This window comes from Cydia amplana, chromosome 19 (genome assembly GCF_948474715.1).
Source record: "Cydia amplana chromosome 19, ilCydAmpl1.1, whole genome shotgun sequence".
NCBI lineage: Eukaryota > Metazoa > Arthropoda > Insecta > Lepidoptera > Tortricidae > Cydia > Cydia amplana.
The window spans coordinates 6839251-6860118 of record NC_086087.1 but is presented as its reverse complement, the minus strand read 5'-3'; the positions used below and the strand labels follow the sequence as shown (position 1 = coordinate 6860118).

Here is a 20868-nt window from a genome sequence, read left to right as displayed (position 1 = left end):
AACTGTACATAATTGGGCATTAAAACACTCGTGTGATCCTATTAAGAAACTCACTAACGTTCGTTTCTTAAACCCACACTCGTATTTTAATGCCTCTCATTATGTAGCAGTCACATAAACTACTATAGGAGTGTTAGGACCAGATATAACACTTGTAAAAAAGTACCTCCCAGCTTTATAAAACTGCCGTCGCCTCCCTTACTGCTCGTCATTATCCTTAGCGCCATGCTTGAGGATACGCGTGAACTCGACTTAGTCGAAGAGCCCGCTGCGGATGGGCGCCTCGCGCAGCATCTCGTCGACGTCGTCGTCGGTGAAGCGGTCGCCCATCGTGGTTAAGAGCTCCCGGAGACGCTCCTCGTTTATCACGCCGTTGTTCTCTTCGTCGAAGCAGCTGGGGGGTTGGGTTGGTTAGAATTTGGTCACAGTTTTAAGACGCCCACAGATCACCATTTCGCCGGACGTTTTTTGGACCGAGTCCGGTGCGTCAAATAGGTACGTTTCAGTATGCTTCGCCTGACCACTGCCAGGACGTTTTAGGTATTTTGTCCTGCAATATTTTACGAGGTATACTGAGCAGTTTTTACTATGGGACCAAACCCGATCTCGTCGTATGTCTGTTTCATACATTTTGGCTGATCTGGACTTCTATACCTATTCGCGTTATAAAATATTGCAGGTCATTAAAAAAACACCATGTATAGCGGCCAAACAAATTTCTTTTGCCAAAACCTTCTTGTATCCCCGTAATCGCGTAACACGCGGATAAAATCCAGAGTGCTTGTAGATTCGTAGTTCGAATTACCTACCCGATAAATTAATATTTTATCGGGTGCATGCAACCAAAGTCAGTTGCAAAAGCTAACAATATGTATATATTTGACATGTGCTAATTGAGCCCTTTCAAATGATACACAACATCGTCATCTCATCATCTTGGATCATCGGCGCGCTGTATCATCATCAGAGGAATTTAATAATTATTTCGTGGACCAAGTTGGTCCTGTTACTCCTCGTAGTAGCACTAGCAACAAAAATAACTACTTATAAGAAAACAATGACATACTATGCTAACTCCCTATTTATGAAACCGACAAATCCTGATGACATAAGTTCTTTATAAAATACTAATAGCACTGTATACGATGGTATACATACGAAAATGTTGTGTTTGTAAATTAAATAGTAAATAATGTATTGACAAACTAAAGTGCCTTCCAGTATTTATAATAAACCTCCAAAGACCTCCTGCAACCATTAAGAGGTTATGGAGCCCACAAGATAAAGTAAAATAAGTAATTTTAGTGTTTCAGGAAAACGATTCAGCTTTCGTACACAAATATTTCAGAAGATAAGCCTTGCAACGGAGTTGTTTACAAAATAAGGCTAGCAACCAGTCTGACGTTTCAGTAAACCGTACGTAATTTTAAATGATGGAGAATATGGATTGCCTAAACAAATTGAATTTAAATTCCTCCTATCCTACGTGGCGTAAATTAGCAAAATTATTTCTGGACGCCAAAGGAGTTGGAGAAGACAGCGAAGATAAAGGTAAAGCCGCAAAGGCTAAATATTTTATATTAAAATCAATAGATGAGAATATCTTACATTATGTTATTAATTGCTCAACTACAAAGGATATCTTCGATAAGTTAGATGTTGTCTTTAATTACAAAGTGGAAAAAGACAGCCACCTAAAGGTAATTGAATTCTACAACTATAAATTCAGCGGAGATATACTTCAGGATATTAGCAAACTTCAAAATATGTGTTTCGAACTACAGTCTACCACAAATAAAATAAATGATGACATGCTTATACAAAAGATTTTAACAATTTTACCAGCTAATTTAAATTTCTTTAGAACTGTATGGGAGGTAACTCCAAAATCTGATCAAACCATACATACTCTCATTGAACGTATTCAAAAAGAACTTAAGATATTTGATAGTAGTCCCTCAGAAATACATCCATAAACAGAAGAAGCCATGAAAAGTAATGAAAAGAAGTGTTTTAACTGTAATCAGCCAGGTCATATTGCGAGATTCTGCTTTAATAAAAAGTGCACCATTTGCAATAAAAGTGGACACACTTCCAGTGAATGTTTTTCTACGAAAATATGTAGGAAATGTAATAGGAAGGGACACATTGAAAGATTTTGCCGTACGGTGTGTTGGTAATGTTGGTATGAAGAGGGTGGATATGCAATCGACACTGGCTTGGCACATTTAATTTGAAATAGAAGCTCAAGTTTGAATGATGTTTAAATCAAACTTGAGGATGTCAAATTACTTTATTTCCATAAGCCGTCATGAAATGTTGTGTTTGTAAATTAAATAATAAATAATGTATTGACAAACTAAAGTGCCTTCCAGTATTTATAATAAACCTCCAAAGACCTCCTGCAACCATTAAGAGAAAATAATAAAACAAACATCTGACATTATCTCTCCTATACTCACCCATATAGTAAATTTATGTATTGAGCATGGTGAGTTTCCTAGCAAACTAAAGGTATCCATTGTGAGACCTCTTTATAAAAAGCGGCCAAGTGCGAGTCGGACTCGCCCATGAAGGGTTCCGTATTTAGGCGATTTATGACGTATAAAAAAAACTACTTACTAGATCTCGTTAAAACCAATTTTCGGTGGTAGTTTACATGGTAATGTACATCATATATTTTTTTTAGTTTTATCATTCTCTTATTTTAGAAGTTACAGGGGGGGGGGGACACACATTTTACCACTTTGGAAGTGTCTCTCGCGCAAACTATTTAGTTTAGAAAAAAATGATATTAGAAACCTCAATATCATTTTTGAAGACCTATCCATAGATACCCCACACGTATGGGTTTGATGAAAAAAAATTTTTTGAGTTTCAGTTCGAAGTATGGGGAACCCCAAAAATTTATTGTTTTTTTTTTTCTGTGCAATTGCGGACGAAGTAATGATGACGAACAACTATCGGAAATATATCCTGAAGGACGGTACGGTCGACATTTGTCGGGCATGCCGCCGTCCCGGAGAGTCACTCAGGCATATCATTTCCGGTTGTTCTCATCTTGCTAACGGCGAGTACTTGCACAGACATAATCTCGTAGCCAGGATTATTCACCAGCAGCTTGCTCTTCTATACGGTCTTGTGGACCGCGAAGTACCGTACTACAAGTATTCACCTGTGCCAGTTCTCGAGAATGGTCGTGCCACGCTCTATTGGGATCGATCTATTATCACTGACAGGACTATTGTAACCAATAAGCCTGACATTGTGATAATAGATCGAGCGCAACGCCGGGCCGTGCTCGTTGACATCACCATCCCCCATGATGAGAATCTCGTGAAAGCCGAGAAGGACAAGTCCAGTAAGTACCTAGACTTGGCTCACGAGATAACCGCCATGTGGGATGTTGATTCGACGATCATTGTCCCGATAGTTGTTTCAGCGAACGGTCTAATAGCGAAGAGTCTCGACCAACATCTTGAGAGACTCTCGCTAGGTGGTTGGATCAAGGGCCGGATGCAGAAGGCGGTGATCTTGGACACGGCGCGGATAGTCCGCCGGTTCCTCTCTCTGCGGCCCTGACCACCGGTAGCTTGGGCCCTGCCCCGCTGCCGGCGGCATTCTAGGTTAGGTTTTTAGGGTTCCGTAGCCAAATGGCAAAAAACGGAACCCTTATAGATTCGTCATGTCTGTCTGTCTGTCTGTCCGTCTGTCCGTCTGTCTGTCCGTCCGTATGTCACAGCCACTTTTCTCCGAAACTATAAGAACTATACTGTTGAAACTTGGTAAGTAGATGTATTCTGTGAACCGCATTAAGATTTTCACACAAAAATAGAAAAAAAACAATAAATTTTTGGGGTTCCCCATACTTCGAACTGAAACTCAAAATTTTTTTTTTCATCAAACCCATACGTGTGGGGTATCTATGGATAGGTCTTCAAAAATGATATTGAGGTTTCTAATATCATTTTTTTCTAAACTGAATAGTTTGCGCGAGAGACACTTCCAAAGTGGTAAAATGTGTGTCCCCCCCCCTGTAACTTCTAAAATAAGAGAATGATAATACAAAAAAAAATATATGATGTACATTACCATGTAAACTTCCACCGAAAATTGGTTTGAACGAGATCTAGTAAGTAGTTTTTTTTTATACGTCATAAATCGCCTAAATACGGAACCCTTCATGGGCGAGTACGACTCGCACTTGGCCGCTTTTTTATAATGTGTTTATATGTTTTTTTTTTTTTATTGTTTTGTAAGTGTTTTTATATTTTACTTTTATATTCATATTATAAAAACCCTAACTTAAGAGAAAAGATAAATAAAAGGATACATAATAATAATATATTTTTTTATTCAAGCAACATGGCTCATAAGGCAGTGAAACATAAAAAATTAAATTAAAATTAAAATACAAAATTGCTTAGACACTAGTTATGGGGTACCCCAGGGAAGTGTGTTGGGCCCACTATTGTTTTAATCATCTCGGGTCGTATATCTTGCTGATCAAATAATAATTTTGCAGCTCAAGTATTTATCATCTCATATATCTCATATACATATATCATTTATCAGCTCAAGTATAAGCCGATAAATTATAATAGAAGCAGACCGATATTGGTTATAATGTTGACCGTTGGTGAATTATTTGCTGAACATGAGTTGTAGCTCGATTTTTATTTATTGCCAACAAAATATTTGTATGCTGTCCAAATGATTTACTTGCCATTTTTTTTTGCAGATCAATATTAAAAACGGCTGATCATTTTACTTCCCTATTGGTTATAATGTTGACCGTTTGTGAATTATTTGCTGAACATGAGTTGTAGCTCAATTTTTATTTATTGCCAGTAAAACATTTGTATGCTGTCCAAATGATTTTATTGCTATTTTTTTTGCAGATCAATTTTAAAAACGGCTGATCATTTTTAATTACTTCCCGTAATTATTTCGCTTAAAATTAAGACTTGGTTTTTTCTTCGCGAGTGTGATGAAAAACATTGTATGTAACTCTGGGGGTAAGCATATTGTAAACTCGAGTCTTTAACTCCCTCCAGCCTGCGACCGTCGGGAGTTATAGACTCTTTTACATAATCTCGCTTATCCCCCTCGTTGCACAATGTACTATATTACAATTATTATAAAAACTGTCCCTTGAAAGATCCCTATCTCATCGCTACTCGTTTCTTGTTACGAGGCGGCAGCCAAGAACTCCAATGATACCGGGCATAAATACGACTACAAATGTCTCTCTCTACCTGGTCCCTCATATCTGAGGATTGTGGAGAGCATCAAGGTTGTACCTGGAGCGGATGATCTGCCTCCACCTCTTCACTCGATGGGTAGTCTTTCACACGATTGGTCAATCTTGTTGGAAAACGTTGCACGAACATAATAACCATATAGGTACCGTAAAATGGGGTGAGTAGGGATTACGAGGGCAGTTGGGTTATGAATGGGGTGAGGAGGGATGGTAGGGGGTGGGGGTGAGATTTTTAGACCAGAGTTATCACATTGTTACGTAAATACTTTATTCTCTCGAGAAGTCAAGCTATTGTAATATTGTGTCAATTCTAGCAATTGTCCCATCTCACTCAATTCCTATCCCCCCTAACCCCGACTACGGGATGAGCTGGGATTTTAGAAATAGAAATAGAATAGAAATGGTTTATTTGTGGCAAAATAAATAACAAATAAAAAAAGAGGAACAAAAATTAAAAATACACTTAACATTACAACACATATCATTACATAACATAACAAGTGTTTAAATTAAGTTCTGTTTAAAAATCATTCGTAATTTAGTTAGGTATTTACAAACTTTATTCATACAATTTCCACTTTATGATTTAACTTTGTCGTTTAGTGCCTGAAAATGGTCGACGATGGGCTTAAACAGTTCCCACGTCAGAAAGATTGGGTGTGTCGGGGTCACTATAGGCTAGTGACTAGCACTGGTTCTGTTCCCAGTTCTTCTTGATGAAAGCAGCTCCTCGTTCGGCCACCATCATGACGGGTCCTTGTGGGTTGCCGGTCACTTGGGTCGGCATCACGGATGCGTCGATCACTCGTAGACCTGAGTAAGTTTCATATAGTTGTTAGTACCTATTCGGCCGAATTTTATGTAGGTAAATTACAGGTAGGTTCACGAGAGTTGAGGCGAAGGGAAAGACTGTTAGAGTTAGACCAAGCGAAGTTGGCAGTAATTTTGATAGCCCAGACTGCAATGCAAGTGTTATTTAACAGCACAGCACAGTCTGGGCTATCAAAATCGCTGCCAACTTAGCTTGGTCTAACTCTATACTTACAAGGAAGGGTAACTGAAACTCAAAAAAAAATTTTTTCGTCAAACCCAGTGTGGGGTATCTATGGATAGGTCATCAAAAATGATATTGAGGTTTCTAATATCATTTTTTTCTAAACTGAATAGTTTGCGCGAGACACTTCCAAAGTGGTAAAATGTGTCCCCCCCCCTGTAACTTCTAAAATAAGAGAATGATAAAACTAAAAAAAATATATGATGTAGGTACATTACCATGCAAACCACCGCCGAAAATTGGTTTGAACGAGATCTAGTAAGTAGTTTTTTTTAATACGTCATAAATGCCCTAAATACGGAACCCTTCATGGGCGAGTCTGACTCGCACTTGGCCGCTTTTATATAATTATGTTATAGAGTAGTCTAAAATAACAGACACGTATTTTTTTAGCTGCCCATACATACTCAGTACTGAGAGAAATTGGCCTCCAAATTACTGAAAAGTGACAAAACGCTCTAACTTCTGTAGAGAGTTTTGTTCACGAAAATTGCTAGTTAATTACTGGTTTGAATATGTTGGAGAACATGAAAAAATAATTTGCTTGAACAAAACTCTCTACAGAAGTTAGAGCGTTTTTTCACTTTTCAGTACTTTGGAGGCCAATTTCTCCCAGTAGGTTAAGTATGGGCAGCTAAAAAAAATACGTGTCTGTTATTTTATACTTCTCTATAACATATAACAAAATAAATCAGATCGGAGCCGGACAGTTGGGTACCCTTGCTTGTTAGTTCGTATTTAGCATCAGAAAAAGGTCAACAATCTTGACGTATCACTTTATTGAAAAACACTTTTAAAAATAAGTCACTGCAAATATGTAACAATTATGAATATGAATCATATACTTACGATTATTTATATTCTTTGGCTTTCATAAGTAATATATAGTTAATAGTATGGTTGACTGGTAGAGAATGCCATTTGGCATTAAGTCCGCCATTTGTACATTGTTGTATATATTTTGTGCAATAAAGTTTAAATAAATAAATAAGGTATCATCTTGGGTCGTCCCATTCGTTTTTCGTCAAGTTCTTAAATTAGTCCTATTCTGCTTTCGTCACTCATTCTACATTGAAAGCCACTGACGATTGTGACGAATGTAGGATGGGTGACGAAAGCAGAATAGGTCTAATTTAAGAACTTGACGAAAAACGAATGGGACGACCCAAGATGATACCATAAATAATAGTTACTGATAAAAAAAAAGCGTTTTTCAATTAAAGATGCATCAAGATCGCGTAGTCTTTTTCTAATGCTAAAAAAAACGAACTATAACTGTTAATCGGTACCTAAAGGTTGTCATCGTTGCTCGACAAGGCTTTGAACCAAAAATCACAAATCTCAAAGTGACACTGTCTAATATGGTGTAACTTTTGTTGGATACAAGTATAAATCTGTTCTGCCTGATAATTTAAGATAGATAAAACCAATTTCAATCGTCTACCTGTGACTTGTTTGACTCTGAGCTGCGTATCGACCACGGTGCCAATGGCCGCCGTACCGCACTGGTGGTTCTGCGGGTCGGTTTGCACCCGCGCCATGCATTCCACCCACTCGGCCGACCACGCCATTGAGGTGCACTCCGAGGTATAGCGGCTGTCTAGCTCTACGCCGAACTTGTCTCTAAGGACCTGTGAAGAACGAACGTGTACTTATAAATGTAAACCTGTGGAAAATGCATACGTACTTATCAATATACCTCCGGAGACATGTGTAAGTTTTAAATTAGTGCTTAGAAATTAATTACAGATATAAGATTGTATATTGTAAAATATATTTTCGTGTGTAGGTATTGACATATTTTTCCCATTTGCTGGCGTTTGGTCGCCACTGTAAGCCAAGCAAATATTTGAAAATAAATAAATATCGAAATTGGGAAATAAAATATAAAACCACAAAATACAAAAACAAATACATTTCAACACATTGATAGATCTAAAATTCACCTTATAAAGTAAATTACAATTAAATAAAAACTAAATTACAACTAACACAAATAGTCCCCCAGATCCGATCCCTGCGGAAGGGTGCCCGCATTCCCCCGCTGAATGGCAACTCCGATTCTTTGGCCAAGGAATGAGCCAGCCCTAGGATCTCTGGTGGTGTCAAGGAGCATCTTCTTTAAATCTATAAACAAACTATGCGCATCCTGACACCAAGGTCCCAAAGTCTCAACCGCAAATGAATGAATGAAATCGTTTATTTCAACTACAAACAACTAGTGGCCCATACATAAATACCTTAAAACTAGCATACATATTATAAAAATATAACTAAACACTAAAAAACACATTATGATTGCGATGCATTACGCAACCCCGCAGTGTCAGGGAACCGGCCGCGGAACCGCCGAAACTTGACACCCTTCGGCCAAAACTCCTCCTTGGTGAAGGTCGCAAATAAGTGATTGCTCGATAGTCCAGCATATTTGCGGCGCTTTAGAGCTTCAGCTGCTGCCATCGGACCTCTTTCCGTCGTCGCGCACAAGACCGGGAGGCTCCAACACGGATGGCACGCCCACACTGACAAGGGCCCGGCGGATAACATCATTAAGGCTGGCATGGCGAGAAAATCGACCAGCGCTCTTCCGGCAGCAAAAGGCCGTGGTAACCGCGACTATCAACCTCCACTCCGCAAGGACAGTGATGAGGGACAACTAAATCAGCCCCTATGCGGAGGCCGACCGCCAATCGTATTAGGGAGTTATTGTCCAAAGGGTAGCGCAGTTACTGGAGGGATACGCATGAAGCCAATACCCTGACTCCGTTTTGGAAGAAGCTAAGAGACGGGCTTTCTCCTCACTAAAAATCTGCTCTCTTTATACTTTATATAATAATAAAATTAGACGATTTAGGTATTTCCAGCTTTTAAGAAATAAAATGTATGCCTTGAGCGTGTATTAAATTTGCTATGTCAAGACAAATCGTTCTCCTCAATTGGGAGTTAACGGTGTAAACTGGATTCCTACTCAGGACAACGAGCTTTCAATCCTTCACATGACGCCTTTCAATCCATGACATTTGTACCGACGATTTTTAGTAATAGTTACACTCAGAATTCGTCATTAACAGTCGCTGCGTCGGTGTTGCTGCTAAATGATTTGTACTTACCACAGGTACCTACTTTAATTTGAAATTATAAACTGAACTTGAAGTAAAAGAAAATTGGTGTTAACCAGCTAGCCCGAAGCACCAAATTGACATAACTAAACTTACCGTGGTGTTAAAAATTCTCTGAAGGTATCTGGCTCCATCCCTGAGCATGACCAAGTCTCTGGGGTCCTCGAAGTAGCCAGGGTAGAACAGCGGCGGGTCCAGGGGATCCGAGGAGTTTAGAGTAAGGTGTCCGATGGCGTAGGGTAACAGTAGAGCCGCGTTGGCACTTGAAAAAATAAATTAAACGGTGAAAATCTACCTACTTATGAGACTTAGGTTAATAAATCTATACGTAGTTGACTTACGTGATGTTGCGTCCTTGGGGAGAGTCCGGTACGGGTTCATTGATCACTCCATTTATGGACTTATCCGCGATGAAGCCGCCGAAGAAGAACTGCAGGTCTGGCTGCTTGCGGCTGCGATCTGCCAGCGAGGAGTACGCCAGCCCCGTCAACTGGACAATGCAATACAAGTGTCAAATAGATAGGTAAAGTCAGCCAATTTGTACCTCATCATAGAGAGTGAGGGATCTCATCATATTGACACTGTGGCAAAGTACAAAGTGGCCAAGAATTCATTGTTTGAGTATCCCAAGCTAGGTACCTAGTAGATAACTTTGGCCCCCTGCTGTTGCCAACATTATTAGGCTAAATTACAGATGTGCAAAGCTGCAGAAATCTTCAAAAAAGTGGAAACTTTCGTCTGGGGAACGGAAATTTCGACCCCACACAATATTGTGAGATGTTTCCGAAATTAATGTGGAAATTTAGCAATATTGGAAACTTTCCGACGTCACATCAATTGGTAGGTACGCTAAATATTGACCTGTGTAATCCCAGTGCTCGTCATCGGCCCCTCCAACTCCAGCAGATACTGCGTCAACGCGCTCCAGTCCAGGCCTCTCGTGTTGTTCAGCTTCGTGAACGTGAAGAACAGCGCAAAGCCGTAGTGGTTCCGCAGGTTCTCGCCCACGGGCAGGTCGGCTATTACTGGGATGTTGAACTTTTCCAACGTTTCGCGGGGACCGATCCCGGAGTGGAGTAGGATGTGAGGAGAGTTTAAGGCGCCTGCGCTGAGGATGATCTGAAAAATACGAAAGATATCTTATGGTAATTAGCTTAATTAATGGAAAAGGCTATAAGCTAATAGTAGATGGCGCTTTCGACTAAGGTACAGTCAAGTGTAAAAATATGGGTGCACAAATCATCTCAAAAATATGTCCCATAGCTCTTATGTCAGCGAATTTAGGAACATATTTTTACACTTCATTGTACTTGCGCTTAAAAGGGCCCGGTTCTTAAGCTAGCCTGCTTTCTAAATTTCAAGTATGAATATTGCGCCCATGTTCGAGTAGGTACCATTGGACAAAACTAAAAGCTCATATAAAAAATAAGAAAAATAAAATAATGATGGACTACCTTAGGCGTAAGTAGACAGTTCGCGCTTCTAATTTGGCAGCTAATCTAGATGGCGCTTTAGGGCCACCACACACTACCGTCTTTTGAGCGTCGGCGGCTAGTAGACTATGGCTGCTGCTCGACGCAACGCTGCCGTGTCACGCCAAACTCCGTTAACTCGAGTTACATGAGTTACGGGTAACCAGTCTAAATCGTCTTAAAAACCATTAAATATATAACTTCTAAAAGAAAATTGTGAAAAACTTCATTATTTACTGAGAAAAGCATATGACTAACTCATGTAACTTAATTTTTTTGCCGATGGCGTCAGACACAACTCAGTTAACTAGAGTTGCATGATATTTGTTCTTAAGTTACCGGAGTTAGGCACTTAGGCATGACTGGCCGAGCGCTTGATTTATTACGTGGCACGTTTGATCACGCGTATGTCATGTAACTTGACTTACATGACTTCGTGTGACCACTATAGTATGGAAGAGTTGGTCATGCGGAACCATTTAATTCGAATAAAATGAAAACTATTCAATTATGCGAAAAAAAAATTAAAGATCCTATTCTGTGACCAAATTTGCTACATGTAGATTAGAAAAAAATAAAAAAATATGATAAACCGTCAAGGATAACAGCATTTGAATCTTTAAAACTTTAAACGTAATTATCTCGAAACTCAACTTTTAAAGTTACACGAGATGCACGTGACACGGCAGAACGTTGACGCAACTACGCAGCGACGCCATTTTCCATAGCGCTGGCTAGACGCCGACGCTCAAAAGACGCTAGTGTGGCGTGGCCCTCACACATCTACATAATATAATCAATGAATCTTCAACCACCGTATGATTTAGAAGTTCAGAGATCTACACAACACAGATTCTGTTCGTTTTCATATCAGTAGGTAGCTCGTTAGCCCTCAACTAGCACCCTGAGCCCGTACCATGAGTCACTGACAGTGTCAAAACTGACATTTACGCTATCGAGAACGTAATTTACTTTCTATACATCTCGTTTGCACTAATATGCGAGTACGAGCGAGATGTATAGAAAGTAAATTACGTTCTCGACGGCGTTTATGTCAGTGCCAATAACAACAACTGAGCTAACTCTAACCTTTGGAAATAATAAATGACTGGTTACCTCTTTCTTCGCCCGCTTCACGCTAACACTAATAGCGCTTACCTCTTTCTTCGCCCGCACGGTGCGTATCGCGCCGTCCTTGTCTAGATATTCCACGCCGGTAGCTTGCTTGCCGACGAACAGCACTCTAGTGACTCTGACATTCAGCTTCACGCTAACACTAATAGCGCTTACCTCTTTCTTCGCCCGCACGGTGCGTATCGCGCCGTCCTTGTCTACGTACTCCACGTCGGTAGCTTGCTTGCCGTCGAACAGCACTCTAGTGACCGTGACATTCACTTTTACGCTGAGATTCGGACTTTGGGCGTGAGGCTTCAAGTAAGCGCGTGCCGGGGTCACCCTCTGCCCATTCCTGAGTAAAGTATAATAATATATTTCAATGCAAGTGTGGAAAATGTGTTATTATTTAGGAGTCCCGAGATGTCTTTTATGAGCCGTAGGTGAATAAAAGACACGGTAAATAGTAGTTTGTGTTACAAGGGATCAACATGATATATTTCCGTCAAGGGCGTACATTGAATCCTGAATGAAGCGATGGATTCTAAAGTAGAATCCTGAGCGCAATGAGGGATTCAAGTGTTAACGCCCAAGACGAAATAATTTTGATACCGTGTGACACATACTGCTTTTCACATCAACTATGAGGAATATAAAAAAAATCTTAGTGTTGACACAATATGATGCTTAAACAGATTATTTTGAGCTAAAAAAATAATGTGCAAAATAATGAAAAATAGTGTGCTTGAACAGAAAAGTGCCACTTTGCACTCCCTCCTAGCAGGGAATAAAAAGCTCTTTTCTGAATAGGAAGTGTGAAAAGTAAATAATAACACTTCCACACGTCCATTAAACGACGTTTTTTAATACATTTGCGAAAAAATCAAAATAAAACAAATATTGGTTACATGAGTATTACGAATTTTCCCTTGAACTTAAAAGATATTGTATATTATACAGCACTATAAACTACATTCAGCGTTGGTTTACATTGCAAAACTTAATCAAATTAACTTACTTCATACAAAAATACTCTTACAGTTGCAATTTAAGTTAATTATTTTGATACAACTAAATTTTAAGTGAAAATGGCGGGCGCCGGTTTTACTTTTTCATTTTTCATTTTTTCTGTTAACGACAGCCAACGTGTGCAATGATAGTTCCATTCAGACAAATAATAAAAAAGTTTTTTAGTGAAACATCGTATTATATAACGTTTTATTTATATATGTAATAAAATATTTACTTTATATCTTGTAACAATACTTTTTGTACGTAATAAATGTTTAATGGCAAAAATAGAAGTATATAAAGTTTTTGTACATCCAAACTCTGGTGTGGACGTATCGATTACGGTCAGAATTAAATTTAAAAAGCTGCAAAAGTAAAAAGCACTAGTTCGCAAAAACTAACTTTGCGAACGCTACACAGCTACGTAAAGTAGCACTTTTTGAACAACTGTATTAAAAATAAGGTTTTTGGTCAAATTTTCATTTTTGATAGTTACAGTATACTCCTCCTTCTTCATCCTGCCCTTATCCCACGTTATGTGGGGTCGGCACAACACGTTTTTTTCTTCCATTCTCCTCTATCTTTCGTCACCTCAGCACTCACTCCTACGCGTATACATTGTCAAGCATTTTTATAAGTACGCCATTTACTTCAGTTATCACATTTGCGGCTACAATATTTCGAACTATGAACTAATGACCATTGCACATCGCAGCTTGTCGTACCTACTTAATGGGTGCCTCCAATAGTACGTAATTAATATCTAGGGTCCGTCTAACTAAACTAACTATGCCCCTCCTTTGAAGTGAAAAAGCCAGGAGCCAGTATGGAGGCAATTCCACACTGTCCCCGCCAAGTTCGTGAAGAGTTGGTGGTCTGACTCTATGTGTAAGGCCTGAGTGGACGCTCGAGTTGGGCGTGCAGCGGGGCGGGGCGTGCGGCGTGCATGTTAAACAAATGCAAACGTATAGTAGCGGCCTTAGTGCACGCTGCTCAAATCACTTGTGAGCCCGACGCCACGCTGCACGTCCCGCCGAACGCTCCGCTTCGAGCGTCCACTCAGGTCTTACACTATGGCTTACTCATTAAAGGTCTGTGCCACGGTGAATCCTTCCGGAGTGTTGGGGTCGTTCATGTCTGCGATGACCGGCAGGCCAGCCTCGCTGATGGCCGACAGCAGCTCGTATGTGAACGGGGGCTGGTATCTGAACTGCAAACATTTCCTTAAGATTATTAAGTATGTAGTTCTATTTTCTTATTCAATTTATGTCACGATGTCCAATTTTTTCCGTCGAAATAAAATTGAATCTCATTTATGTCATGAAGTTTCACTAAATTATTTATGTAGAGATTATATTAAGGACCTCTCTTCGAGTAAAGGCCTCCTCCATATTATTGCACACGTCATTTAGTTAGCTTTGGTCATCCAGTTTTTACCAGTTACTTTCAAAAGCGGACTATGGCTCGCCTTATTTAATGCGAAAGTGCTAAGATTAATAGGAAGAACACAACAGATCTTATGATATCCTTACCTGCTGAATGGGCATCTGTCCTTTATCCGAGTGGTAGTCCTCGCTCACTAGTGAGCCGACCTGCCTGTTGCCCTCATTCACGCCGAAGTAGGGTAGGTTCTCTTCCCAGGACCAGCCCGTGGCCCCAGCCTTCACCCAGTCGTAGGCCGAAGCTTAATGCTTTTATATCACTTTACCACGAACTATTATGACCCTTACCTGCTGAACGGGCATCTGCCCTTTATCCGAGTGGTATTCCCCGCTCACTAGTGAGCCGACCTGCCTGTTGCCCTCATTCATGTCGAAGAAGGGTAGGTTCTCTTCCCAGGACCAGCCCGTGGCCCCAGCCTTCACCCAGTCGTAGGCCGAAGCTTAATGCTTTTATATCACTTTACCACGAACGATTATGACCCTTACCTGCTGAACGGGCATCTGCCCTTTATCCGAGTGGTATTCCCCGCTCACTAGTGAGCCGACCTGCCTGTTGCCCTCATTCATGTCGAAGTAGGGCAGGTTCTCTTCCCAGGACCAGCCCGTGGCCCCAGCCTTCACCCAGTCATCGTAGTCCGCCGCGTGGCCGCGGTGGTACATCATGCCGTTTAGCACGCTAGAGCCACCTGTCAACCGAATATAGTTAAAAATAGTGTCCGACCGAAGTTACGGTTTCGGCATAAAATCAGATTTCTGCCGAAGGTTTGGTTTTGGTCTATACTCCATCATCATCATCATCCTGGCGTCAATCCCAGCTGTGCCCCCGCGCGGGGCGCGAGGACCCGGGGTCCGCCTTCCGACTCCTTCGTGCCCACTTTGCCCGATCTTCGGCGTCCCTGGTGGTGAGACCGTTGGCACGCATGTCCTCCTTAACGACATTAAGCCATCGCTTCCTGGGCCGGCCTTTTCTTCCCGTACCGGGACGAGGCGGCATGGCCAGGCATTTGTTACCCACGTAACCGGTCTGCGCGAGACGTGGCCATACCAACTAAGGCGGTACTCTATACTATCTAACATAATATAACTCGTATTTTGCATTCCTCATTTTGCAAGATATAGTTATATTGGAAGAGTGCCACTCTTGTAGTAAAAAGAACTCACCAAGAACCTTGCCTATCGGCCACGAGCAGCCTTTGCCATCTTGGTTGAGACAGTAACCCTCAGGAACGGTGTGGAACCCCCAGTTATAGCGAACGTCGCCCCAGAATGTGGTGTAGAAGGAAGGCACTTGAGTGGCGATGGGCGCTTCGCCACCGGCCTCCAGAAGAAGTACCTGAGCATTTTAGAAAAATATATTAATATACGTACCTCATAAAAAAATGGTGTCCATCAAAAATTTCTTGCACAGCAGAATTATGCTTAGCTATGCAATTCGTTTTTTTTGCTGTTAATCCGTTTTTAGGTCATGTCAGGTTAGTATTTTTTACTGATCGTTTAAATACCAGCCTTTTAGACATAGGTAACAAAAAATATGAGCTTTTGCGTTTGCGTCCCCCGCACCAACTGATTTGATCAGACAGTTTAATCAGATTAGCGAAAAAATGTCCCGTCTGGACTGGCCTTAACCTTTTGGACGCCAATGACCGATATATCCGGACCGTAGACCGTAGGTTCAACGCCAAAGACCAATTAATCGGTCACAGACCACAGAGCAACATAGACCTACGTGCATATGCATGCATTCGCTATAAGCCCCCTCCATACTCGTGCGCGAATCGCGCGAGTGTGGAGCGGGCTATAGGTTGCCGGCGCCGGCGTTGGGTCAAAATGTAGAGAAGGATCTATAGGTTACAGTCTGTGCGGAAAGAGAAGAGTCGTGGCAGAAACGGGAACTAACATTTTCAATTTCATATGGCAATCAAACCTTTGACACCTGTCTTGTAAAAAGTAAACAAACTTCTCTCATTGTATATTTTTATTAACAAAAACCGCAAGTTTTATGTATAAAATATTTTCAAAACACGATAAAACAGTACATAAAACCACAAGAAAATAGTTATTTGTACAACAACAGATCAAAGTTTGATATTTCTTCGAGTGCTTATTTGAGTCCCATGCAAGCGAAAGATTCTATAGTAGATTCACGAGCGTAGCGAGTGAATCTAATTTAGAATCTTGAGCGTAGTAAGGGACTCAAAAGCGCACGAGATGTAAATAACTTTGATTACGTGTAGTTCACAAAACTTTTCACCTCAGCAGTGAGAACATATTAGACAACCCGAAAAATGTAATCCTTCTTCATCACTTACCTATTCAGTCATGTTTTCTTAAGATATACTAACAATTAAGTTTAATTACCACAATCAAACACAAAAAAAAACGTAGTAAATTTCAGTAAAATAGGCAATATATGAAAACAACGCCCAAGCCCTCTCGCGCGTGAGAAGAGGCCTGTGCCCGGCAGTGGGACGTATAAAGGCTGAATTATTATTTTATATGAAAACAACGACCATCAATTGATTGACATTTGAATCGGCAACTTTATTTTTGTAAAAAAAAAAACATTGTAAGATACGGTCCGAATTGCGGATACTTACTATTTGTAAACTATTGTAGAGATTCTTAAAAGTATAATTATTTATTTTACGTGATATAAGTATAACTATTTATTTTACGTGATATACTGTGTATTTTTTGAGTTCATTATTTTAATCGTACAATAAATTACGTAAAGTATAGTCTTTTTGTCAGTTTTTATCAAATCTGAAACTTTATTTTCATTAATTAATTATTAAGAATTCATACGTATGTGTTTTGGAACGATGCATGCTGACGTTTTTCGAGGGTCTATTCTAAACCGTCAATATACCGTTAAATGTCGTTTGAACTTTTTTTGTCTTTTTCTTTTTGATAACGACGTGAAAGGGACAGAGATAATAAAATCCAAGTATTTCGAACTTGTATTAGACCCCGCATGTTGAAATGACATTTGAATATTAAGGTCACTTGAATGTCATTTTGTCTCACTCAGTGAGCAAAATGCGATTTTGCTCACTGTTTTTAAGTAGCAAAATACCCTTGTTCGAGCTGCTGAGGTGAAAATTATATTTAACATTGTTCGGTTTTGTCAGCGGGAAAAAAACAGCTATAAGTCGATAGTCGGCTTGTCGCGGAACGTGTTTCCGCTATTCACGGGTATTGATGCTGTATTTAATATTAAATAATTACCTATTTAATAAGCCCCCTAAGTAATTTGTCTCCGGTACATAATCGGTAAGTATATTCATTCAAAATATATATTCATTTTCATAAATATGCAGGTCATTCATGATCTTTAAAATAATTGATAAATAGTGTTGATACTTGCCATTTTATGCATATTTATTTGTAAAACGGTAAGGACTCACATTGAACGTGGTATTCTCTGCAAGACGCCCCGCGACTATAGCACCGGCCGAACCGCCCCCGACGACTATAAAGTCGTATTCGGCAGCGACCGTGTCCACGGAGTGTACTCTACGGCATGGATCGTTGATGGCGCAGCGCCCTTTGATGTACTTCTCTAGAAGCACCATGAACAGTATGGCGCCCCCGTAGAGCGGAGCGTCAACTAGGGCTGAAGGGGAGTCTTCCAGGGGACATTGGCAGATCTGTGGGTTTAGAATAAATAAGTCTTACATATTTATAAAAACAAATAAAATACTAAATGTATAGTCGACGTCAAAGATATGTTCACATATTTCGTCATATTACAAAGAAGCAAGGTGCAAAATTGTAAACACGACTCGTACAGTCGAGTCGTGTTTACAAATACATCACGAAATGGACCCAAACTCAGCAAAATGTCATGCCTAAGTTTTTTCGTGGGACCGATTCTGAAGTTTCGTTTGCACTCTATTCATAGCCTCATTTTATTCATAGCCTTGTAAACCAAAATATAAATATTGATTTCTTTGGAGTAATAATATTTGCCTTCAGTTTTTACCAGGTTGTCTTTTTGGAACTAGGTTTCTAGGCTTTAATATTCCTAGGAAATATTGCTTACATATCTGGACTTGTGAAACAGAGTGACGCCTACGCCTTCATATTAAATAATATATTATGATATTTATGATATTATGGCAGTTGAAAGGTAAAGACATTTTAAGACCCAGACGTTTTGCTGCCAGGACATATATTAATCGTATTAATATAGAAAATCACTTACTACACAATCCATAAATACTTTTAAAATTATTTTCAAGCAAACGCATGTTTTCACTTACCTCGGGTGACAATAACGACATTTTAACAACAGCGTATACGCCAACCGCGCCAACTAATAAGTAAAAAAAAAATCCTTATAATTACAACGATGTATTAACAATATAACATAATCTTTAATAGAAAAAAACCGACTTCTCTAACTACTAGCCTGGACCCACTTAACGGCGCTTATACTTTATTTGGTAATATAGCTGGTCAACCAAATCTTGTCAGTAAAAAAAGGCGCAAAATTCAAATTTTCTATGGGACGATATCCCTTCGCGCCTACATTTTTCAAATTTGCCGCCTTTTTCTACTGTCAAGATCTGGTTGACCAAGTATATGTATACATTTTATGGTAATCATAGTGGTATATTTAGTTTAGGTACCATAGTGATTTTCCGGGTCAAGGTCCGGGTCCGTGTCCGGATCCGAGTCCGGGTCCGAGTCCGAGTACGGGTCCGAGTCCGGAGTCCGGGGCCCAGTCCAAGTCAAAATCGAAATTCAAAATCACAAAACGTGTACTATGCGTCGTTGAAGAGTTCTGTTCTGATCATCATCAGCAGTTCCACTTCATCAAATGCCGCAGTTTGTAATGTAAATGCTTGATTTTCTGATGAAAATATATAAAATTCTATACGTATGCCTTTAAGATTTTAGAAGTTCCCTCTATTTCTCATGGATCCCATGTTCAGGACTTGAGATTGACATAAATGTGCCTGAAAACCTAACTTGCTTAACAAACATAACGAAAAGGACAAATCGCCAAATGCGAGCTATGCGTCGTTGAAGAGTTCCGTTATGATCATCATCAGCAGTTCCACTTCATCAAATGCGACAGTTTTTAATGAAAATGCTCGATTTTCTGATGAAAATACAAAAATCTCTATACGCATGCCTTTAACATTAGAGGAGTTCCCTCGATTCCTCGTGGCCACATGATGGGAATCATCAGAACTCGAGCTTGACAAAAATGTGGCTTAAAAACTTAACTTGCTTAACAAACATAACGAAGAGGACAAATCGCCAAACGTGAACTATGCGTCGTTGAAGAGTTTTGTTCTGATCATCATCAGCAGTTCCGCTGCATCAAATGCGACAGTTTTTAATGAAAATGCTCGATTTTCTGATGAAAATACAAAAATCTCTATATGCATGCCTTTAAGATTTGAGGAGTTCCCTCGATTCCTCATGGATCCCATCTTCAGAACTCGAGCTTGACAAAAATGTGGCTTAAAAACTTAACTTGCTTAACAAACATAACGAAGAGGACAAATCGTCAAACGTGTACTATGCGTCGTTGAAGAGTTCCGTTCTGATCATCATCAGCAGTTCCACTTCATCAAATGTCACTTTTTTTAATGTATATGCTTGATTTGTTGATAAAAATACAAAAATCACTATATGTATGCCTTTAAGATTTGAGGAGTTCCCTCGATTCCTCATGGATCTGAACTGGAAAAACATACAACCGAATTGATAACCTCCTCCTTTTAGATTTGGAAGTCGGTTAAAAAATGATCGGACATGCTTTTAGGAAGACGAGTCTTACTTTATTGGAAACGCATGCCAAGGAGTAAGTAGGTATTTAATAATGAAAATACCCTTGGACAAACTAACGATTCCACATAAATTTACATTATGCAGCCGTGCGATGGCCAAGTCATTATACGTTTTACAAATTAAAGATATCTTATTGATACGGTTTTAACACGCCCTGGCACTGATTAAACCGACTTGGTTTCACATTACATCTCAAAACCTTTTTGTAGTAGAAGCGTTGGGAGATTTGCACCTTTTTACATGTAATGTTTTTGATGGGATTACAAATTACAGGTAACCGGTGTACAGCCGCCATCACATATATCGGAGCGACCAAGGTGCTCACAAACATCTGAAGACACCTCTATTATTAAGGCGCTAAAGTGCGTGTTCAGATATGTTTGAGCACCTCGGCCGCTCCGATATATCTGATGGTAATTAACTCTACACGTAATATTTATTTTCGTCCTGTTGCTGTTAGTTTGACGTGGAATATTGATACGAGGGGTGTTCAAAATATTCTCGGTATGAGAATGAAAACAAACAAGTACGAAAAGTTTGATATTTTTATTTTTCAATATACTCCCCCCCTATGTTCATACACTTA

At 39.8% G+C, this 20868-nt stretch overlaps 1 protein-coding gene across 1 annotated transcript; it reads right to left on the bottom strand.

Moving 5' to 3' along the window:
- Positions 1-5810: 5810 nt before the first annotated feature.
- On the bottom strand, positions 5811-18807 carry LOC134656991 (glucose dehydrogenase [FAD, quinone]-like). The gene is made up of 11 exons (XM_063512556.1): positions 18740-18807; positions 17882-18124; positions 15636-15807; positions 14961-15160; positions 14115-14242; positions 12199-12376; positions 10298-10555; positions 9778-9926; positions 9533-9698; positions 7762-7948; positions 5811-6076 (listed from the first exon to the last, which is right to left on the bottom strand). Exons 1-11 carry the CDS (start codon positions 18758-18760, stop codon positions 5949-5951), a joined length of 1830 nt encoding a protein of 609 aa, XP_063368626.1. The 5' UTR covers positions 18761-18807; the 3' UTR covers positions 5811-5948.
- Between the last annotated feature and the right edge of the window lie 2061 nt (positions 18808-20868).

Coding starts and splice junctions, on each gene's coding strand:
- LOC134656991 (XM_063512556.1), bottom strand. CDS start 18,760: ATGTCGTTATTGTCACCCGAG. Junction 18,125..18,739: donor TGTCGTTATTGTCACCCGAG/GTAAGTGAAAAC, acceptor CTAAACCCACAG/ATCTGCCAATGTCCCCTGGA. Junction 9,927..10,297: donor CGAGCACTGGGATTACACAG/GTCAATATTTAG, acceptor TGCATTGTCCAG/TTGACGGGGCTGGCGTACTC.